Source organism: Mesoplodon bidens (genome assembly GCF_964165515.1).
Source record: "Mesoplodon bidens genome assembly, chromosome: 13".
Lineage (NCBI taxonomy): Eukaryota > Metazoa > Chordata > Mammalia > Artiodactyla > Ziphiidae > Mesoplodon > Mesoplodon bidens.
The window spans coordinates 73086519-73111213 of NC_138169.1; the positions used below are offsets into that span (position 1 = coordinate 73086519).

The 24695-nt window shown below is 43.1% G+C and overlaps 1 protein-coding gene across 1 annotated transcript in view; it reads right to left on the reverse strand.

Moving 5' to 3' along the window:
* Nucleotides 1–21990, reverse strand: part of FECH (ferrochelatase) — a 35421-nt gene extending 13431 nt beyond the window's left edge. The window contains exons 1-6 of the mRNA XM_081251719.1: nt 21830–21990; nt 16846–16972; nt 10805–10924; nt 9114–9262; nt 3036–3170; nt 321–427 (exon numbers count right to left, since the gene is read on the reverse strand). Of these exons, the coding sequence (XP_081107845.1) occupies nt 321–427; nt 3036–3170; nt 9114–9262; nt 10805–10924; nt 16846–16972; nt 21830–21896 (705 nt within the window). The 5' untranslated portion in view covers nt 21897–21990. The remainder of the gene's footprint in view (nt 1–320; nt 428–3035; nt 3171–9113; nt 9263–10804; nt 10925–16845; nt 16973–21829) is intronic.
* Between the last annotated feature and the right edge of the window lie 2705 nt (nt 21991–24695).

A 24695-nucleotide genomic window follows, 5' to 3' on the forward strand; every position in this document is an offset into this window, starting at 1 on the left:
TTGCATAATCTTTTTCTTTCCTCACATAATATTTAACGTTCTTTTGGTCACTGTGGAACACAAAACTCAAAACATAATTCTGCCATGGTCTGTAATTAATACTATTAATCTGAAGAAAGAAAAGAGTTTACCCTTTAATCTTTAAATTTATTTCCTCCTGTCATAATAAGTCAAGACTCTAATACCTTTTTTAAATCCCCAGCACACAATTTAAGTAAGAGAACAGTAAGACTTGGGACACCCACAAACCAGGCAGGGACAAGAACCTGACTCACACCAGAAGCTGGGGTGACAGACGCAGCTGGCAGTGGCTGACTTACCTGAATGAGGAGGGGGTGTGTGGGCCACCTGTCAATCGTGCTCCACTTCATCGTGGGCTTCTTGCCCACTTCATTATAGTATCTGTAAATGGCATTTAAGCTGCTGCCTGAAATAGACAGGGGCCACTTAGTACATGCATGTGGACTACGGTGAAAATAAAAAACAGACTAGTAAAGGCAGTAATTATAAGTTCAAAATAGGTAAGTCTTCTGCACTGAATCAGTCTAATTACAATCACCTCAATACTCTAAAATGCACATAGATTTAACTACCCTGCAAATGAAGATCACTAAAAAGCAATCAATTTCAATGGCCTTTCAAAGAGTATTGAGGCCACTTCTCTAGAGAAGCACAATGGCAGTGGATTTATGAAATACAAGCAGTCATTATTTGCAAGGACCAAGTCTTACAATTGAAAGCATGTTAAATTTTTTTCCCATTATGAAGGTAATCAACCCCATTTACAGAAAATGTAGGGGGTGGGAAAGAAAGCAAAAAAGAAACTGGCCATGACCCCAGCATGCTAATACAGTCATTGTTTTATTCTAAGGTAGGTCTTTCCAATTATTTTTCTTTACAGCTGTTTTGTTTTACAAAGTTATACTTTTAGGACATGTGCAGTTTTGTATCCTGAGTATTAAGGGCATTTTTACTTAGTATTATGAGATGAATATTTTCCACATTACAATAAAAGCTTTATAACCATCCTTTTTCATGGCTTGTTTGATAAGAAGATCAGCTTATTAAGGTTTCTAAGTGCATTCTCTGTTTTTACCTGCTTTATAAAATTATCATCATTCCCTAGAATAAGTTAAATGAATACCAAATCCTTACAGGTAATCTAACAAAACTTGTATTTCTAAGCAAGAGATGGAAACCATGAAAATTCAAAGACTAAGGGAAAGCAGATGGTGCCAACCCAGTGCAATTTTTTTCCTGGCCTAGAGGAGCTGGCACTGGAGCCAAGCCTTAATCCTAGGAAACTAACCCTGACATGGGGCCTCCTCCTCAATCTTCACATGAGGCAAATGCTCCAAAACCTTGCCACGCTTCCCAACACCACTGGTTTCTCCATGAGAACGATTAATCAGTTAGGTCTCCAAATTAAAATGCTAGCCAGGACAAAGCCATATTTAAATCACATGTACTCTCAGGCTAAGACTCAATTTTCAAAAAAATAAATGGAGTTCCATTTCTCTGAGCAGAATACAATGAGTCAGATAAATCCAAATTGAGTCCATTCCAGGTTCAAAAACCATCTCTCCAGAAATCACAAAGTAGTTGCCACCATCTTCACATTGCAAACCACATTTCACAGGTGAATAGCATCTTCAGATGTACAGAAGGACTTCGGGAAGCCACAGCAGGTCTTCTGAATCACTCAGAAACATGCAATGAACTATCAAAAGTAGTAATTAAGGGAAAAGCATAACTAAAAAAATTGCATGATTAAAAAAAGTGATTGATACATAGAATATACTGGCGCTGCCACAATATGTGTCTAAATAAAACAACAGATGAATGACACTCTAGTGGCCTCAAAGAATGCACATGCTTCCCAAAGGCCTTCACATCTCTGAAGTAGGGATGTACCTGCCCTTACACCAGAGGTACTAGGGAAAAGCTGCAGACACTACTGTTTTAAACACACTGCTAGAGCCAGCTGTGAAATGAAACCCTAGTCAACCCTTTGTCATATAAATAACCATCTTCTTAACTTGTTTAATTTTGAGAGCGGACATTTACGTGCTGAGTTATATTTTTGAAAGCCCGGCCAAAGTATCGTTTAGAAATTTATAAAATCTGATTTATTCTCCAATAACGTTACCGGACATTTTAAAGGTATCGAGGTACATGTCCAAAAGAAATCACAATTCAAACTCTTGAGGGTGTCTGAGAACTCAGACATTGTCACAGGTGCTCTGAATAAACATTTAAGGCACACACCAGGCTTCCAAGATTTCTTCCAGTAGCCTTTTGTTTTCTCCTTATAGTTATAGAAATAATATGCACTAATGTCCAAAAGCAGTTTGGGAGTAAAAATGTGCTGACCGCAAGCCTTGAGAAAGGATGTAAACAAATGTATCTGTGGGCGACAGTAGAAGGTTCACCTATACCTCATGATACAGAGATGGGCAAAACAGATTATTCTCCAGCTCCAATTAAATATATAGGAAACAACACCTAGTAACATTTCCCAAAGTCTAGAACACTGAGAGAAGTTTGCAAAGGAAACCCTAAACTGGGTTTTGGTTTAACCAGGAACCAACCCCTAACCAAAGCATAACCAAAATACATACCAATATTTCCAATGTTACATGGACATCTCTGCTGGCAAAACGCAAACAGCTATCCACTTTGCTACATTAATAAGAATATTAGGGTAGCCGTAAAAATAACGGTTATTACACAAACATAGAAAGTAGCTTAAGGTTCATTACTGATCCATTATACAGCTGCATTAAAGCACTGAACACTGGAAGCCACCGCCTTTCACCCACCATTTGTAATTCTCAGTCAACTGGCTAATGACTCAAGGGACAGATGAACCATGAGATTTCCAACGGACTGACCTGAACTCTCGTGTTTAACACAGACAGACTGGACCTGCCATTCAAATCGAAAATGATTTATCGTTTCCTTCCGCGCTCAGGTTCCCTGGTTATTTTTGCCAGGGCCAGATCTACCCTCCCACTGTCAGAGAGAAGCCTTACCTGTGGTAGAGCAGCTGTACTGTGGATACTGTGTGAAAGCAATCGCCCTCTCCAGCCCATCTCTCTCCATCTCTTCAACTGCTTCTTCTGTTAACGGGTGGACATACCGGAATCCGATGTAGTATTTGTGAGGGGCTATTAGGAAGCATGTGTGGAGACAGCATTCATCTTGATATAGATTCCAAACAGAATGCAGTGTCCAGAACAAAGACACTTAACCTAATTTCCTATGATGCTGATAACATGAGCGAGTTTAGAAGAGTCCTTGGATCTTAGCCAGTCTTCTGCTAGTATATGGATTTTTAATCACTATTTTCTGTGTTCAACCTCCCCTCTCACACACACACCTTTATTTAGCATATGGTTTTTAAAACTCAAGCTTCTGGGCCTTATTCTCTGCTCTTGGCTGAGATAAGAGAGACTCAAGAGCAGAGAGCATTTATCCTTAAAGTATAACCTCCTCCTATGTACCAGATACCACGGGAGACATTGTGCTTTTTTTTTTTTTTCTCATCTAAACCCCATTTTTCAGATGAGGAAACCGACTCTTAAAGGTTAATGAACCTGCCCAAGGTCACAACTAGCAGATGGTTGAGATGAGATTGCAACGTGGGTCTCCCCACCCCAAAGCCTGTGCTCCTTCCATGCCTCACCCCCAGCCTCTTCCAACACCCACGTCCCCTCCTTCTGTTCCCTCAGACCCCAGGCCACCTAGTTTATATAAAAGCTCTGGGATACTCGATAAAAGTGCACTAATAACAAATGATTCCAATGATTCTCCTCACTTATATGAAAACCAAATCAACGAACAAACCAACAACAATGCTTAAGTTGGAGGCGCTAAGTGGGATTTAAAAAATCATTATTCTGGCACCTAAATGGCCCAAGTCAGGGCACATCTTTGCGTTCCTTCTCCTATCACTTTACCAATATCCTCCTGTATTTTAAAAGCATCCTCAACCAATTTCTTAGGCATTTATAAAATCATAAAACTGAAAGTTTCCTAAAGTTACCCAGTTTTATTTCCTTGTCCTTTCATAGGATTACACTCAACTTATACTCAGGGATGAAGTTGAAAATACACTACATAAACTTTAAGTAATAGTAAACCTGAGAAGACGTTACTGTCCAGGCATAAGCCAGGGCTGCAACTAAGAACATGACACTAACTTGCCACATGAAACATTTAGGTTGAAGTGAAGAAAAAGATAATACATTTATTGCATGTGTGTCTCTCTCTCTGTGAGTGTGTGTATACATATGTGTGTATATTTTATACATATGTATATATGTGTGTGCTATATATAGATACAGATATAGAAAACATTCCTCAGAAACTTGACCCAGGGGACTGAATCAATGGAGCATGCTGCCAAGAACAGAAGCAGAATATCAATAGGGGAAGAGAAGCATGTCTGTGCAGGGGAAGGACAGTCTGATTCAATATTCTCCAGTTGGGAACTAGAAAAAGAAGAAGGAAGGGATACAAATGAAATCATTCTCAGCTGCCTGTCCCTTCTAGGCTACCAATTCTTTGGTCTCTTGCATAAAATAGGACGACCTGCAGTTAAAACACCCCAGAGGGCACGGCCCTGTAAGCAAACTCCAAATGACCGATTGTTCAAAGATTACGTGGTTCGTGCTAAAACTGCCAACTATCACAATATCATCAAGTCCATTTTTCAGGAGCTCTTGGTGCTCTGAGCTGAGGCTGAAGTGGAATTTGCTTTCTTATCTATCTTGAGACAATCCAGTGATCAGATTGACACAGTAAGGTCCCCTGAATGCTGTGGGTCAACCAGCTTCTCCCGTTATCTTTTCAGCTGCCCGGTAGTTGAAAGTTGTAGCCTAAATGCCTGGGGTCTGGGAGTTCCTCAAATGTTACAGACTAAGAGAGGTGGAGAGGCCTCCCTCACAGATAAAGGCAGGGCGGTGACCATATCTGAAAGTGAGACAGATAAAATACTCTGGAAAGAACAGATAATGCTTTCTAAACGGTCCAATTCAAGATGGCCTGCAAAAACATATTTTAGAAAAAGTGACAACGCACTGTCTCCAGCTGGGTCTATCCTGAGGAGCTAACAAGCATGCACGGAGGCTCCTGGCTCCCCCCGCAGGAGCGCGGGGAGAGGAAGGAGTCTCCTGGATGTCATCTAGCACCACATCTGGTGGGCAGCCCATCTGGCCAGAGTGAGCGCCAAACACAGGACTCGCTGGCCCAGCCCCGTCCACCCTCAGAGCAGCTGCTCGGTGAACACTCCTGGGTGAGAACTACAAAGAAGTAAAAAAAGGAACAAATAGAAAAGCCATTTTTTAAACAGTAAAACTTCATTAATCTCCAGTCCATTCATTTAGCACATGCAATAGTTCAAATGTCTGATTCGTACATGATTCTTTGAGAGAACGGTGTGAAGTTATTATAATGCTTTGTAATTTGTATCAGATCATGAACCCTATGCCAATGGTGAATAATAAAAGCTCACATTTCCTGAATTTTTATCATGTATGCTGCACCGTGCTAATGCCTTTCAGGATTATCTTATTTCATTTTCACAGTGATCCCACGAGTTGGGTTCTGTTATCATCCCCATTTTCAAGATGAGGTTTAGTCGGGTAAGTTATTTGCCTGACGTCATACAACCAGGGATGGGGAAGCCAGCTCCATCTGAAATGAACCCATTTTGCATCCAATAAAGAACGAAATTATTTTACTGAGTAGCACTTACTTAGAGCTTCATTAAAAGCAGCCATATATAACTAAACTATAATTTTTAAAATGTATTTTAGATTTAGACTTTTCATGAAGTGCAATGATTGCACTTCTCATCTATTTCCCTCTGTGTCCACTAAATGACTGCAATGCAGTATTACTACATGAAACCAACTCCAAGTCACATTCCCTCATGTAACGCACTGTAACTAGTCAATAGTAATTCTATGCAGAGCCTGTGCAAGTCTCAAAATATCTATACCGGCCACCAAGCAACAACTACTTGCCCCAAAAATGAGAGTCTGAAACATTTTTATCTGGTTGTAATCATCACTTTTTTTTTTTTGACTAAAGAGAACTTTTCCAAATACATGTAAACAAATAGACACAGTTCAAAAGTAAACTTTATAATTTTGTAGGAAAAAAAGTATAAGAAGGGAGGAGGAATGAGAAAGAGATGAATAGAAAGGAAACTCGATGATGGCCATTCTGGCTGGTGTGAGGTGATACCTCACTGTAGTTTTGATTTGCATTTCTCTAATGATTAGTGATGTTGCGCATCCTTTCATGTGTTTGTTGGCAATCTGTGTATCTTCTTTGGAGAAATATCTATTTAGGTCTTCTGTCCATTTTTGGATTGGGTTGTTTGCTTTTTCATATTGAGCTGCTTGTAAATTTTGGAGATTAATCCTTCATCAGTTTCTTCATTTGCAAATATTTTCTCCCATTCTGAGGGTTGTCTTTTGGTCTTGTTTATGTTTTCCTTTGCTGTGCAAAAACTTTTAAGTTTCATTAGGTCCCATTTGTTTATTTTTGTTTTTATTTCCGTTTCTCTAGGAGGTGGGTCAAAATGGATATTGCTGTGATTTATGTCATAGAGTGTTCTGTATAGCTGATTCACTTTGTTATAAAGCAGAAACTAACACACCATTGTAAAGCAATTATACTCCAATAAAGATGTTTAAAAAAAAAGAAAGAAAGAAAGAAAGGAAACCTGAAAGCAGGAAGGAGAAGCAGCAGGAAGGGGTGAGGGAGGGAGGGAACCCAGTGCTAGCCCCACCCAGTGGCAGCTGGGGCCTCACTGCCGAGCTTCAGGTCCACTCAGCAAAGCATGAACAGCAGAACAAGAAACTTCTTTCTGGGTAACCTGGGCGAGCCCCAAGGGGGCCCGAGAGCCACATCTGGTAATCTTCTTGCTCTTCAATGCAAAGTTCCCCCAAAGAACCTGCTAAACTTTGAGACTGTTTCCTGTTTCCTATATCCACACTCTGTGTGATCATCAGCTGCTATACTCGTTTTGTAGGGTATCCCTCCAATAAGTCTTCAAAGGATTTTTCTCTCTGCCCCTGGAGCAGACTGGCCTGCAGCAGCAAGGCCCCACTAGACTAGAAGCTTCTTGTAAGTAGAAACCATGTTTTTCAACTTTGAGTAGCAGCACTGACCAGCGCAGGGCACTCAGTAGGCCACTGATGAATGAATGCGTGGGTGGTCTTGGGCCACATTAAACACCCCCAAAGCAGGCTTGCTTAAATGATGAGGTGGTCACCTACCACGCAGGAGGAAGGCAGAATTGAACTTGCCTGCCTCAGAGGGTCCCAGCGTGGGCCACAGAGGCTGGTGATATGTCCTAGGGTCATCAACACCAGGTATCTGATAGCGAGTGGGACACTGCTGTACATCCAGGTCATTCCATGGGACTCATTCCAGACCAACCAGGGAGGCAGAGGCCACTGCTGGCCTGTCTGGTCTGGACAAGCCAGCAGTCTCACCACAGAGAAAGAAGGATGCATCTGTACTCCTTTTTCAAGGCTGACAGCTCTACTAGGGCTTTTATGGTGACGGGTGCTAGATTAAGACGTCAACAGGAAAAATGGCATCTTTCCGCCGCCTTCGTCCACCGAAGACAGCATAGCAACTGCAGATCTGGTTCACGCTAAACATTTTATCGTGATAAGCGGTTCATGACTAGAGAGTTTGTTCTCCATCAGGTAGGTGAGAGGTGAGGTCAGCCAAGAGTCCCTCACCCGACATTTTAAAAGATACACTGCGTCCCATGTGGCTGAGCTGTATAAGAAATGCCCTGAAGCCACAAGGGAAGGCAGGGAGCAAACCTAATATTCAAAATCACAATTGAACAATTTTCCAAGTGAGATGCTCTGCCGAGGGCTGGAGCCCTTTGTCCCGTGTGTGACACAAACAGTGGATTCTGAGAGCAACTCGAGCTGATGCTCAATGAAACGCTTTTGGTCCTGCCTAGCGGGGCTGCTCTCCGTGAAGGTCCCCACTGTGTCACACTGTCCTGATCCTGAGCCCTGAACTGTCTGCAATGAACACATTTCATGTGTCCTAAGATGCACAGTATTTGTTTTAACACCTTATATTGGTCTACAACAGACACCATCTTAAAATTAACTGACAGAGGTCTTGTGTCTTCGTATCATATAAAAACAATGGTGTGAGCTTCCCTGGTGGCGCAGTGGTTGAGAGTCCGCCTGCCGATGCAGGGGACACGGGTTTGTGCCCCGGTCCAGGATGATCCCACATTCCGAGGAGCGGCTGGGCCCGTGAGCCATGGCCGCTGAGCCTGCGCATCCGGAGCCTGTGCTCCGCAACGGGAAAGGCCACAACAGTGAGAGGCCCGCGTACCGCAAAAAAAAAAAAAAAAAAAAAAAAACAGTGGTGCGTCCTGCAATCAATGGTGTCTTGAATGCAATTAAATACGGCACTTAGAGTCCTTTGTGTAGTTAATGTTTCATTCAGCACATTATAATTTGCGTTAGAGGCGCTCAGAGAACAGTCACCAGATGTGTGCAATCCTCTTTTTAGTGCCATGCACAATGAGGCACTTAAATGACTCATGATCATGGTATTGCCAAGAGCTGAAAGCGGGTGCTGAAAGTTGCTTAGAGCCTCATGGCTGCGGTAGCAGGTAGCTAATTCTGTTCTAAATGCTGATCAAATTAGTCATCCACACAGAAAGAAACAACAATAGCAGCAGCCTCAACCTATTTCCCAAAGATTTCTTTCCAGGACGATGATGTATGCATCGTTTTTTTCATGGTAGGTGGCCTCTTCCTTATAATCCAGCTCAATTTAACACACACCTCCAACTTCCTTTTGAGACTAATGTTCCAAAACTTTAGCTTTTTTATTTGTAACATAAGGAAGTAATAGAAAAGGCATACATCTGGGGACAAAGGAAAATGCCACAAGAACTGAGTTCAGTGGCCGGGCATCATGTAGGAACCCCTGCAAATCGAGAGCTGCTGGTACCCAGAACTGCATTTGGCTTCCAACAGTGTTGTGAATTTCGTACCTATACTTTGAAAGAACAAACCTAGTGAGATGTGAGTTGAGAAACACCATACCTGTGTGCGGGGACAACTCATCCAGCAGCTTCACCATGCCTTCCCCTTGCTTAGAAGTCCACATCTTGATGGGGGATCCGCCTCCAATCCTGCGGTACTGCTCCTGAATTTTGGGGGTTCGGCGTTTGGCAATGAATGGTCCCAGCTTACTAAATCATTGAACATTGAAATCATTTTATTCCAGCTAAGCAACCTCAGAAACATTTTCTACTCAATTAAAAAAGAAAAATAAGATAAGCAAAATTTTAAGAAGAGCCTATTAAGATCAAGCCTTTAAAAACAGAAGCTCGAGGTCATTGACACCAGCCTGCTCTTTCGGCCCAGATTAGAGAGAACCAGACAGTCTCTGAGGAGTATCCACCCTGCCCTACAAGCTGTTCTAGCAGCAGGCCCTGAAGATTCAGGAGCCCAGACACCTGTGCAGAGCACGTGGCTGTGTGCTAGCTGCTAACTTACCACCTCTGGATCCTGCACCTAATAGGAGCTAGGACATACAAGACATTAGGCAGCGTGCAGCCCTCTTATTTAAGAAAATGCATGTTAATCCTATGATAGACTTGCCCACGTGAGCAAAGACGTATGCACAAGAATGTTCATTGTAACACTGAAAACAATCTAAGTGTCCGTCAGTGAGGCACTGGTTAAATAAATTAAGGTATGACCATACAGTGCAATTCCATACAGTCATGAAAACAGAATGAGCCAGATCTATATAATCTGTTCTGGAATAATCTCCAAGAAAAATTAAGTTTCAAAAAAAAATAGCAAAGTGCCAAATGATGTACATAAGTACATTCACGTTTGTGTAAAAAAAGGGGGGGATGTGTGTGTGTGTGTGTGTGTGTGTGCATGTATATATACACCTGGATGTGCCTGGACTATTTCTGGACCTAACAGTGCTTACCTCCGGGGTGGGTAAGTGGGAGGCTGGAGTCCAAGGGGAAAGAAACACCTGCTTTTTACTATAAACACTTATTAACTATTTGCAATTTTTTATCATATGCATATATAAATTTTAAAAAAAAAAACCCTATGCTGGGTGCTCTGTGATGACCTAGATGGGTGGGATAGGGGAGGGGGGTGGGAGGGAGGTCCAAGAGGGAGGGGATATGTGTATGCATATAGCTGACTCACTTCACTGTGCAGCAGAAACTAACACAAAATTGTAAAGCAATTATACTCCAATTTTTAAAAAAAGATATTGTGAAACTCAGTCATATACATCAAAATATACAACAAATATCAATCATACCTCAAAAAAATAAAGAAAGAAAGAAGAAGAGAAAGGAGGGAAGGAAGAATGAAAGGAAGGGAAGGACAGCAAGAACTCAGTTTCACAGCACGAATGAATAATACTCACTGCTTCCCTGAGTGTTAGACAGTTAAGTACAAAGTACAAACACATCTTTAAAGCTCCTTCAGCTGTGTCCAGACTGCTGCAATTTCCAGAGCTCTGGGGAGGAAACGGCCCAAGGGGAATCCTCTCTAACTTGCTTTCTCTCTCCCCTACAATTCTTCTTACATCATAGCCTTCTCATAACTAATAGAAAATAATAATGCTGCTCTAGCACTACCAGATGTGCGCTAAAACCATTTATTTATTTATTTTTAAACTACAGAACTGAGACACATGGAAGGCAAAATGCACTGCACAGGTTATGGATAAGTATAGGCATTTACATGTATCTTACTTTTGAACAGGAAGGGTCATGAGGTCTCGATCCAAGAAGAGCCTCAGGAGGAAGTCGTGAACTTCTCCAACGGTTTCAGGGCCTCCCATGTTCAGCATTAATATTCCAGTTTTCGGCTTCCTACATAAATCAAAAGGCAACAGTTGATTTGTAACACTTCTAGGGTAGAATTTTGTTTCTGCTAGCAAACTCTCATCTAATCTGTTCAATGCAAAGATGAAAAGCTACAGATCTCTTCACTACCGTCACAGTGAACACATGAGGCCTCCAGCTCTGCACAGTCCAAGGTCCAAGCTCAGACTCTGACTTTCACCTCCTGGCTCCATGCCTGTCCCTGGACTTTCCCTGGGCTCCAAATATTCCTCTATTAAACTGTCAGCCCTGACCAAAGATCCCATTCGTTGGGGACTGAGGGTCAAGGTGTAAACCTAAAATTGTCCTGAGGCGGAAACACTTGTTCATATGACTGCCTCGTGCCTACACAGGTTACCTGATCTCTCCAAGCTTAAGTTTCCTCATCTGTAAAATAGAGAGTCCACCAATTACCTCAAAAAGTTATTTTGAGGGCTTCCCTGGTGGCGCAGTGGTTGAGAGTCCGCCTGCCGATGCAGGGGACACGGGTTCGTGCCCCGGTCAGGGAAGGTCCCACATGCCAGAGCGGCTGGGCCCGTGAGCCATGGCCGCTGAGCCTGCACGTCCGGAGCCTGTGCTCCACAACGGGAGAGGCCACAACGGTGAGAGGCCCGCGTACCGCAAAAAAAAAAAAGTTATTTTGAGAATTAGTGCATAATGTACTTATTCAGCATAAGCTGGCACAAACAGTAGGTTCTATTCTACACAGAGGAGCCGTGGGTTTCCCTATAATTTTAAACCTCCCCAGTAAACCACCAGCCCATCTCTCACACCCTTATTTACTCTCTTCTCTTTAGTTAATTATTAAATTATTAATGGCTTAAATTATTTCTTGCTACTCTGCTTCCTTCTCCAGAGCCTGCCTTTACTCCTGTTCAGTGTCCCCTGCTGTGACAAACTACATTTCTCACTTTACACTCACCACGCCATCCTTCCTCTAAAACCCACTACTTAGATACTTCCTGTAAAACACTGTTCTGAATTATTCAAATTAGTCCCAAGCTAAAGAATCAACCACTGGATGAGCAAAAGGAAACAAAAAGAAAGTCAAGCAGCTTCTGGGAAATTTTTTTAAAAAAGGACGGTGCGAAAATGTAAACTTATAAAATCCAGAGCAGCTCTGAGGCCTGCACCGCTGAAGTGAGCCAGGCCAGGATGAGTTCTCTATTCCTAAACCAGCCAGGGGGCAAGATGGAGCCAGAGCAAGACCAAGTGTCTCCCCTGAGCTTTGGGGAGCCACCAGAAGACCATGACTCTGGTCGGAACCACAAGGTCAAAGCCTGAGATGGGAGCGTGGAGAACTGCGGGCCTGTCTTTCCCCATGTGACAGGAGTGAAAGAGGCTGCCGGTGGGCAAAAGAAAGGACAAGGAGTGTTTCTTCCACTCATCCTTTTTTTCCTTCTTGTGCACTGTAAACATTTAGATATAATTCACATACCATAACACCTGCCATTTTAAACTGTACAATTTGGTGGTTTTTAATATATGCACAAGGTTAGGCAACCATTACAGCTATCTAATTCCTAAACATTTTCCTCAGCCCCCAAAACCGCACTTATCCGTTACAGCCATTCCCCATTCTCCTTCTCCCTCACCCCTGGCAACCACTAATCTACTTTCTGGGCCTATGGATTTGCCTATTCACAGAAATAGAATCATAATGTGTGGCCTTCTGTGTCTGGTTTCTTTCACTTAGCATAAAATTTGCAAGGTTCATCCATATCATAGCATGAGTCAGTACTTCCTTCTCTTTCATGGCTGAATAATATTCCATCGTATGGGTATCCTCTCCATTCACTCTTGATAAAGCAGCCGAGGAATAAGCAGCCTGGTGTTGATTTAAAACACCATTATTACAAATGCTGAGCGGTCTGCTTTCTAAATCTCCTACGTCAAGACCACCTCTAGCTAATGCAGTGACTACAGCAATCCTGCTGAGATGGGTCTTGTTTGGAAGATTGCTCTTAAAGTGTTCTAAAGCTAATGATATCATGATGACATTTTAATTGTAATTTTAAAAAATGTTAATAATGTTTGGCAATAGTTTTAGGCAACAGAGTGTGTCAAATTTATACAAGTAGGAACCATTTTCTTGATCAAACATAGTATAGGTAGATGAAGTAGAAATCTGAATTCTCAGCCTAAGTTTTCAAAATAAGAACCAAATCCTGGGGGAAGGGAAGTGCTGCATTACAATGAACTCAGGGATTTTCTAATTTAGACCCCATTATATAGATTAACCAAGTTCACTTTTCACATCATTGTCTTAGGCCAGGGTTTCTTGACCTCAGCACTGCTGACATTGGGGGCTGGATAATCCTTTGTTGTGGGACTGCCTTGTGCTTTGTAGGAGGTTTAGCGGCAACCTTGGCCTCTACTTACTAGATGGCAATAGCACACACCCTACCCCAGCTGTGACAACCAAAAAATGTCTCCAGACATTGCCAAATATGTCCCAGGGACAAAATTGATCCCCCATCCCACCCTCTGTTCAGAACCACTGTGTTAGAGGAAAGGGGTTTAATCTCTTGTTACTAAACCAAGCAACCACTTTGAAGTTGTTGTTCCATAACTCTTCTACCCCCTTGGGCCAGAAGTCCTATCAATGAATTAACAAACTGGTGTTTTGTTTTCTTGATACCTGAAAATTCCAGATTCATTATATTGTGAAATTGTAATATTCCCTTAATCTTTCTACTTAGGCCACTGGTGTTCTGGGATTCTGTGTCTCACCCTCAAAAGCTGTGACTCACAATAAATTAAGGGCATTTTTCCATGGATTGCTGCCAGTTAACAGATTACTGGTTAAGAAACCCCACACTAAGAGACTTACCTAAGCCACAGAGGGCATCAATGTGCAAATGGGATTTAGAACTGTTTTTCATCTATAACACCTGAGCTCAGAACAAGAGTGGCTTTAAATGGGATGTTCCTCTGCCCTGCAAACCCATGTTTTGCAAACCATGTTGATCTTATACATGAAAGAAACACACGATTTGAAAATACCTAAATACGCTTGCACTTAATTCAAAACTGTGTTGTGCATGAGGAATGGGGCATTAGGAAGCCCGAGTCCAACATCCCTCTATTCCCGAATGTGAACTGCAAAGCTTTAGTCAAGGGTTACTGTCTCTTCTCCCCTCCGGACACAGAACATCTGACACCAAGGTCTGAATGGTCAAGTTCCCCTTGTTTGAATGTAAAAGTGTATACGGCAAACATATTGAAAGCTTCTCATTTGAAAAGGTGGCCACACTTGGCCATTTATATTCTTGCACTCTCAAAATATGAGGTTTTTCCTTTGAACTATTAATTGGACAAACCAAAACTTAAGCTCATCAATTAACAAAGGAACAGATTAATTCTATTCTACTATATATAGTCATCATCAAGATAAAAAAAACAAATCCCAGCTCTTCATTAAATCTCCAAGATGTAATTGGCCAGAGGATCTGTGCTGCCTCTAGAGCAGGGTTTGGCAAACTCCAGTCCATGGGCCAAATTTGTCCACACACCCCCTGCCTGCTTTTGTAAATAAAGTTTTATTGGAACAGGGCTTCCCTGTCTGGGAAGATCCCACATGCCACGGGGCAACGAAGCCCGTGTGCCACAACTACTGAGCCTGCGCTCTAGAGCCCATGAGCCACAGCTGCTGAAGCCCGTGCGCCTAGAGCACGTGCTCTGCAACAAGAGAAGCCACTGCAATGAGAAGCACACGCATCGCAACGAAGAGTAGCCTCCGCTCGCTGCAACGAGAGAAAGCCCATGCACAGCAACAAAGACCCAACACAGCCAAAAATAAATAAATAAAATAAGTTAATTTTTTTTTTTTTTTTTTTTTGCAGTATGTGGGCCTTTCACTGTTGTGGCCTCTCCCGTTGCGGAGCACAGGCTCCGGACGCGCAGACTCAGCGGCCATGGCTCACAGGCCCAGCCGCTCCGCAGCATGTGGGATCTTCCCGGACCGGGGCACGAACCCGTGTCCCCTGCATCGGCAGGCGGACGCCCAACCACTGCGCCACCAGGGAAACCCAGGTTACTTTTTTTAAAAAACGTTTTATTGGAACAGAGTTCCACTCATTTGTTTACGTATCACCTGTGGCTGCTCTCACATTATGATGGGGGAGGTGAATAGCAGCAAACAAGACCAAATGGCCCACAAAGCCTGAAAACATGTACCATTCAGCCCTTTGTGGACAAATTTGTAGTGTAGTATTGTCTAGAGTAGTCTGAGCACTAAGCAGCACAAGGCCTTCATCATATCTGGCATCAGAATGACTCACAAAGACACTCACCACTTCATCATCTCTAATATTTAAAACCCAGAAATAACCTATGTGCCCCATAACATGAGATTGGATAAATAAATTAAGATTTAATAAAATACTCTTAGGCTATTAAAATTATGTAGGCTTTTTATAGTTATGTGGTAGACATTAAATAAAAAGAGGAAGTTATAAAAATAATATATGTAGTATTATCACATTTTGATAAAATATACTGAGTAAATATTAATAGATACAGGTATAGAGACAAAATACTGGGTAGTGAGGTTATCAGTGATTTTTTTTTCCTGTCTGTATTTTCTAAAATGAACTGATTTCTTTTGTATAAATATGATATAAAGTTACTTACTAGAATTTGGGAGTGTTTTTAGATTTTTATTCAATTTTAATAATTTAATCTTAAGGCGATTTATGTTGTTGACTTTTGCCACTAGGATAACATAGTCATGAAATAATTTTTCTCCCAGGGTTCCACATCCAATCAGTTCTTCAGTTTATACCAAATACTTACCCCAAACCCTAAATACTTAAAGCACTTTGTACTATGGCTGAGGTGAGAAAAGAGGGGCCGTGGGGGGCAAGGAGGAGTGGCGTCCTGCTGGGCATGCCCCCAGGATGGAGACAGTGTCTGTGCTTCCTGTCTCCCTTCCCACGTGTGGTTTTTCAGGAGGCCGGAGAGTCGAAAGGAGATGATTTGGGACCCCACCCTACTGCCCTATCCCCAACAAACCTCAGTTCACTAAGTGCTCCATCATCATACATACCCAGGATCACACAATGAAAAGTAACAAACACAAAATATGACTATTTTCAAAGCTATAAAGCTCTCGTGGAACATCTGGTCTACCAGAAAGGTCAAGGCGTTAATAGTTCACACCTACTTTCTCTCTGCCCAGTGTTAAAGTGCATTACTCCTATCTGTGTACTCATCTAAAAAGCGACCTTTACAGTCTTCTGTTGCCTCTGTACCAGAGGAAGACTTGAAAACAGCTGTGGCCTCTGATATTGAAGAGGACACCCAGTAGCAATGCCATGCCTGCTGACATCCACCCGCAAACAGCAGAGGTGAGGTAGGGAACGTACATTATTTCTTTAATAAACTGTAAATCACATTATGTCATTTACAATAATATTCACTGCATTAACAGTTTACTACAGAAATTCTTGGTGGATTAGTTATTCCTTTTCCTGCACAGGAGATGTATTTCATAAGTATAATATGTTAGGTTCATATACATATTTCCAGCATACACATAATTTCTGTTATGGGACATATTCCAAAACTAAATTCCCACACGATTTGAAGACTGTTTGTACTCAACTATGTGTCCTTTAACAAAAGCCCTGTGGGATTTTTATTTGTCAACCAGACCTCAATAAAGCTGGGGAAAAAAATTTTAATAGAAAATGTAAAAATCTGTCAAAATTCAAAAACACTTTTAAAGCCTTAATTGGGCATGAAATCTATAAGTTTAACAGCTATTGAAAGGAAGCCAAGAAAATAACATACCACTCCTTACATACTGGGTTTTCCCAACACCTCTCCTCCTAGGTAGCTGGTATCCACCGGTGTTTGTGTCAAGAAAGAGAAATCCGTATTAGTACCTAAAATTAGATTCATACCTGTTCCCGGGCTGAACTTGAGATCTGGGGCTTCTGGCACGTTGGGCTGTTTCTGTGACGGCTGCTGCTGTGGCTGCACCCGACTGGCACCTCCGTGGCTGACAGGCCCTTGAGCCACCATATACCACTGTGACAAAATTAAAGTGGCAGCATGAAATCTAGCTGGAAAGTAATTGCTTTTGAAGAGGTCCTCAGAACATAATTCCTGGATCTAAAATTCGAAGAGATGCTACAGCAGAGGTGACTTCCCCAGCATTTCACTGCAGGTGGGTGAAGGCTCTTAAGACCTCTCTGAGGGGGTGGGACGGCGTCCCCTAGGATGGCTTACAGGACTTGCATGGAGCCTTTTCAGAAGCCACACACACCCCCTCTCACTGCCTTGGCCGTCGCTTTTGATATGACCCCTCATGAGATCACTGCATGTTATGATGGCAGCATTACTGCTCATATGAAAGGTAAGGAGCCTGCAGAAAAGGTCAAGAGCCACTGATTGAAGGAGTGGAAACTGGGCCAGTTTTCCACCACTTGCGTAGATCTCATAGCTGCCTCCTAGCCTTCTCCAATATGGTACCAGAACTAAGAACCCCAGAACTGCCCTTGGACTCTGACACGGGCCGGGGGACGGAGGTGATCTGCTTTGAAGGGCCGATTCTGGTCCGCCTCCTACTGCCCCCTGCCCCATGGGGTATGCCATCTGCATGGCCAAGGATTCATGGACCCCCAGAGTCCATGCCCCCCCCACTCCTGACCAGGCTCCCAGGACCCAGGACCTCAGAATTCCCTGCCCCAAAAGCTCCACTTCCAGGGTCTGGCGCAGGCCTCTTTCCTGCATCCATCCTCCTGATGGCAGATCCCACCATCAGTATAAGCAATTCTTGATCTGAAGGGTAGCCAACTGGTGGCTGTTCATTGGGTCAAGAATGGAGCTTGAACATACATACACACTGGAGTATGCACAAGACTCTTCACCATGCCGGGCAGGCCAGGAGTGGGAAGAGAAGAAAGGAAGTTTGCCCGCCCCAGGCAACTTTCTCAAGGCCGCGGCATTTCTGTCGGAACTGTGAAGAGTTCAAGAGTTCACCGTTCCAGGCCGTTAGCAAGGTCTATTTGTCAGCACAGCAGAACAGAACATAATTCGCAGTCTGTTAGCTTGCTGTATACGGGTCTTGTCCTGGGCACCACAAAGTTAGCTGTGGGCCTGGAGAGCCTATCTGAATCGAGGAGTCCATGGGCCATACCCAGTTATAGCATGAAGGGTATTCAGCCTTAAACAACACAGAGTGAAATTAAACTGAAACCACACAGTAGGTACTCAAGATGGCAATGCAGGACAGTAGTTACTACCGTGCCCCACAGTATACACACAACCTCCCTTCCCCAGTCTCAAACCAGCGGGTCTGAAACCAGCCTGAGATCAGTCTCCTACCCTCCTCCTACTTACAAGTCAAAGGTGTTCTGGTGAGGAACCAGGGCTGTGGACCAATGGACCCGACTCTGAATCCAGTTCTGCCACTTACTAGTAATGTAACTGGGGCTGCATTGTAATCTTTCTGAGCCTTAGTTTCCCCAGCTGTAAAATGGTGAAACCCTGCTATCTGGATCCTTGTAAAGATTACAGCAGATAAGACCAGTGAAGCACTCTTCACAGGGCCTAACTCATATAATTGGTACCAGTATTATTTTCCTTGCTAAGTGTCTAGAGCATAGGGACTACAACTTCTCTGATTTTTTTCTTTTTTTTTTATCACCTAGCAGGTCTATAAAATATAGGAGAATGATATTTCCAGGCCACTTAGATTTCCAGCTATCCAGATTGTGCACATTCCCAACAGAGCCAATTACGTGAGCTTGAGCTGAATAATCCTTAACTCAAAACGGAAGTGCAAAGATTGACATAAAGAACTTCAATTCCGCTCACATGAAGTCTCAAACCAACACACATCTCCTTATTTCAGACAAGTTCAATTCTGAACTGCACGATGAGAGTTAACCAGGTTCTCAATCAAGCTGCGATGTCTGCAATTCCTTATATAAATGAGGTTATATCAGATTCCATGGGGTATCAGAATAGAACTTTGGCATTACATAATTTGACTGCTGGTAATATAATAAGATTTCCTCCTGCAAACTTTAAAAGGGGGTGGGGCGGGGTTGGGGAATAAGGATGAGACTAGAGTCTCCAACCAGTACATTAGCATTGCTTAGTACAGTTTGGGAGCTGGTAGCTTTTCAAGCTGCCGAAAACTATTGCCATGCCCTCTACTTACAAAATTCTCTTCTCTGAGGTTAAATAAATTCTCAAAGAAGGTGATGCTGCTAATGATGGATCCTTTCTGCTCAGGACATAGGGTTAACACACGCACCTCTCAAGGACTTCTCTAAAACACTCCTCTCCCTTGATGATCTGAAGACTCTAGAAAAACAGAGTATTTCCTACCAAATGATTAGTATTAATCTAGCTAAAGGAGTTTAAAGTAATTATTCAAAGAACCAAATGAGACTCCTGAATACACTCAGCTCACAGCTTAAGAGAAATTCGAAGGCACAGGCACCATCGTGTGGTGTAGTGTGTGTGTTCTGGAGCTAGAGAGATCTGAGCAGAAATTCCGGATAGGACCAAACAAGCTGTGTGACAGTAATTGGGCAACTCACTGAGCTACTCCAAGCCTCACTTTTCTCATCTGTAAAATGGTGATAAGGCCAAACTTGCAGGGCTGTTGTAAAGATTAGGAAAATTTTTAAACATCTATGTCCAGCCCCAAGAACAGTGTCTGGCACAATGCATGAAGTAAGAACACTCAATAGTAAGGATCTGCCCACTTATGAACTAAGACCAGGTAATTCTAACCCTACTCTTAGCATGGACAACTGGTCTACCTTTGGAAGGCCTACAAACAATAAAAGCTATAAAACCAAGGGATATGCAGAAAAGATGATGTAAGAAAACAAAACTTCATTAATTCCTGGACACACCCAATAGGTGAATCATTCAAAAGTATACCTTTGACTTAAGAAGTTCATGGGTATCAAGTGATTCTCCAAAACAATTATTTAATATTTTGGATGCTTGGGGGTGGTACGTGGGAGGGTAGAAAACAAGATACACAAGTATCTAATAAAGCCCTTTTCTATCACACAGGAGATGAAGATTATTTCAAAAGGTCCTTATAAACATGAGTATCATTTTAAAAATTAACAGAAATAAGGTTCTGTATTGTAACTATTAATAAACACTTGGCGAGGGGAGGATTTAAGAAAAAAATTGTTATTTTTCTAGTATGGAGCCAGAATGTTCTCATGTATTAATTTAAACATTGATTTTCTTTTTTATTATTCTAGATTTGTTTTTTCCAATTACAAAAGACATATATGCCTAACGTAAAAAATCTGGAAAGAAAACTTCACAAAGAAACAATAATTCTTTATTCTATTAACTTTCTAAAATATACATATATACTATATACATATATACTAGGGAGCTTCTTATTAATTCTGTACTATGATAAAAACATAAGAGTGTAAAACTTTGCTTTTCTACTTTGAGAATTCATTTTGAGAAATACTACTCAATTTTTTCTAACCCAGATGTTAATCCCGTCATATAAAACAAGATAATTAAAGTATTATAACTACATCTAAAATCAGAGTCTGTAATTCAATTGAACTTCAAATCTACTTCTGCTGTGGTTTCTGAATCCTTCCACTTGGTTACTTATAACCTGGACAACAAAGCATTTAAAGTTTCTCATATTGTTTTATGACCTCAACTCTAGAGCCTGTCAGACTTTCTTTGCCACAGGAAGGGTCAGTGAAAGAAAAGACTAATTTGATACTTCTTTCAGCCCCATTACTGGCACTGTGCTTCCTTTTCTTAAAAGATAATGTCTTTCGTCTCCCAATGCCCTCAGTGACCTGATTGTCATTGGACACTGGGTCCTTATTATTTTCCCAACAAAGTCACCTGTAATAAGATATGGAGGTTCAGAGTGGACTCTCCACTCCTTCTCAGTAGGTGACAGATTGATGAATTAGGGAACTTCTTAGAAAAATAAGTCAGGTCTGTGTCCAGTCGTCATTCAAATATACAAATTAAGCATCTTAGTAGGTGGCAGCCTTTTACATACTAATAACTGAACATTTTGAGGTTATCTATGTATCTGCTGTGTGCCAGGGACTGTGCTACAGGCTTTACCTATATCCTGCTAATCTTCACAGCAAGCCTATGAGGTATTACCTTCTTTTATGTTTAGCAAAGTTCAAGCTGGGGTGAGTGCCTCACTCAGAGGGGTCACAGGAATTCTGCAGAGCTAGTGACCCAGCCAGGTGTGTCTGAACCAGAGTCCCGTTTGCTCATCCTGTGGACACAACTTACATTCACGTCTGTATCAGAAACGTGTGGGGTTGTCCATGGGTCTTATTTCTTCTCCAAATATCTCTAGAAAATACTAGCCTGAGCTGCCCCGAGGTGGGTCCTGCTGCCAAGGACAAGTGAGCACCGGGTGATGCCAGGGGCCAGGGCAGCAGTGGGCACAGTGTGACCTCCACCACCAGAGAGGGAACCCCAGGGTAGATGCCCATGGTGATAATGAGGATAATGATGCCAACGGTACTGTCTCTGTGGCAGGCCCTTAACACACTCTGCCTCCCAAAATCACAACAATCCTGAGACTATCATTATTCTTATTTTACAGATAAGAACTAAGGCTCTGAGAAATTCAGCCACTGCTCACGGCCACCCAGCTGACCGATGTGACTCCGGGACCCCCCTCCGAGGCCTCTCAGGGTCCTCGGGGGACCAACGTACCCCACTCTCGCCCCTCCCAGGGGAGCGCCCCTTTCCGGATCCCTTCTCCGCCCCTCGCCCCGTCGCGGGCAGCTTCCTGCGCAGCCCGCCGCCGCTCCTTGGAAGTTCCCAGGCCTGGGGACCCCGGCGCCAGCTGCCCGCTGTCTCCGCCTCGGCGGCGGCCGCGACAGCCCCACTTACGCCGATCGCGGAGCAGGACGCCCGCAGATCGCAGGGCCGCAGCCATGTTTGTGCTGACTAAAACCATTCCCGGGGCAGCCTCGGCCCGGGACCTGGGTTCCTCCCGCTGCAGCACACCCAGACGCGGGCCCCACCAACGGCTAACAGCAGACCTCAGCACCCACCACCCACGCCTCCTTATCAGGCGCGGCCACTCCCTGCGCCCGGGCTGTGCGCCCGCTCATTGGTGCCGGGCCGGGGCGGGGCTTCAGGGGCGGGGCCAGGTGGAGACACGCCCCTCCCCGGGAGCCCGCCCCGCTGCAGCGAGGTCCCCAGGGTAAGAAAGGGTCCCAGGCTGTGCAATTGGCACCTTCCACCCAAACCACCAAAAATCCGTGCGGGTCGCCCTGAACGAACGCCCTGGTTGCATGCGCCCACCTGACCAAGGCAGAAACTGCAGCCACGACAACGCAAAGAACTTTCTTGACATTTCCACTACTATCACTTACATATGACAATGCTTTTGCCTCAATTCTCCAGTTTTGTGGCCTAGTTACAGCACAACTGTACCGACCCGGGTTTTTTGCTTGTTTGTTTTTTGCGGTACGCGGGCCTCTCACTGTTGTGGTCTCTCCCGCCGCGGAGCACAGGCTCCGGACGCGCAGGCTCAGCAGCCATGGCTCACGGGCCCAGCCGCTCCGCCGCATGTGGGACCCTCTCGGACCGGGCACGAACCCGCGTCCCCTTCATCGGCAGGCAGACTCTCAACCACTGCGCCCCCAGAGAAGCCTCCCCGACCCTGTTTTATTTTGCTTTGTTTTCAGAATGAGAAAAGGACTTATTTTATATCAGACACTCATGACATACTTGTTAAGTTCCTCTGTAGTATGTCTATGCAGCAGAGTTTGACAGCTGGGACCAGAAAGCAAACATTAGACTGCTAACGTAATAGCATTAGGAAAAGTGAAGGCGAGTCCGGCAAACGCATTTTTGGAGGGCTGGTACGGTGAGGTTCGTCAGTATCATGTCTGTGCACCTTCGCAGGGTGACTGCCTGGCCCCAATCCCACGCACAGAACAGGTGCCCCCCTCATTTCTAGCCCTTGCTACATTCCCACACCTCCGCCCGCCCATCTGGCCCTAACGCTCAGTGCGTCTCGAAGTACAAGACCAACCTTTGGAATAGAAAGGTGTCGGGCACCATACTTTCATTCACTGAACAAGTATTGAGCACCTACTGTGTGCACTGGGAAAACAGCAGTGAACAGAGCAGACAAGGGGCTTACATAGGGATTAGGGGAGAGACAGAAAATAATCACAATATGTAGTATTTAGGGTGATGATGAGCGTTAGAAAGAATGAAGCTATGTAAGGGAGATGAGGGAGGGGAGGCTAGTGCAATTTGAAATAGATGAGTCAGAGAAGACCTCACTGACATTTGGGCAAAGACCTGAGGAAGTAAGGGGGCAAGCCACGTGGAACATTCCAGAAAAATGGAGTCTAGATTGAGTGCAAAACCAGTTTTCTGTAGCTAAAATATATGCTCTTGATTGAATTCGTTTATTTATTATTAAAGTGGATCCTCTTTCTGGTTGTCAGCTTGGTGTAAAATGTCAAGTTAAATGGATTGCCTTTCATATTATCTACATGATCTTCAAATCAGGCAAGAGGTGTCCCCTGAGAAACAGACAGTAAAACTTGCTCCTCGTATCAACTGCTTTCCTATACATTTTGCTAGCTCTCCATTCTCAGAATGAAAATTACATTAGTTTAATTTGCCCTTTGAAGAGGTGATCTTTATAGATAATATACTCCTCTACCTAAAGCCTAAACCCATTGCTTTTAAATCAACTACACAAAACGTCTCTACAGTTTGAAATGCTGTGCTGGAAAAAGTGTCAACAAGGCCAGAGAAGTAGAAAAAGCCAAGGGTTTTTAATGACTGAGCTATGTGGGCTCTTCTCGGCTCAGGAGGCTCAGGATAAGTCACGCTTCCATCCCGGGTGCTGTACCGCTCCTGCTAAGTGGAGATAGCACTGGTCCCTCCCAGGGATATGCTGATGATTAGTGACAAGGCATAAAGGTGCCAAATCTCACGTAATCAACATTGGGGCAAGTTAAATTTGTATCTGGCGAGAAAAAAGAAAGGAACTAGCAAACCATGCTTTATTAAATATATCAACATAATAACATTTTTAAAAATGAATCAGCACCATTTCATTCATTTTCCTTTTACTGACTCTTAAAAAACTCATTCAAAATTATACTCATGTATAAAACCTCCCGACACACATATTAAGACTCATAGGTTACAAATGGAAACAGAACTTCATTATTTTTCCCCAAAGAGCTCTTCATGACATTTGTTATTTCTAATCTATGGCTCATTTCTTACAAAAAGCATCAAATACAACAGCTTTTCAGTGAGTAAATTTTTATGTTCTTTTGAAGTGAAAACAGATAAAATATGCTTTATATGGGTCCTTTTCCAAACTGATAGGAAAACACAGCCCTTTAATCAGAAGATGTGAATTCTAAATATGGGTTTTACTAAGAAATCCAGAAAGCCCTTGAAAGGCTAAAGAAATTTATAAAACTATATGAGATTTATATATATGTATATAATATTTTTATGTATATATACACATATGTATGTGTATATAAATGCATTTTTTTCTGGCTTAAATATCTGTACCAAAATTATAACCACTTCCCTTAACAAACAGAAAGCACATTCTCTGGGCCAACTCAGATAAGCAGTCCTCCCACCACCTGGGAGAGGGTTTGCCTGAGCTCTGGTGACTTAATTAGTGAAGAAAGCATTCTCTTCTCAGACAGCACTTCTCAGACAGCACTTCTCAAACAGCACTCAGAGTTCAGCCTGTGAT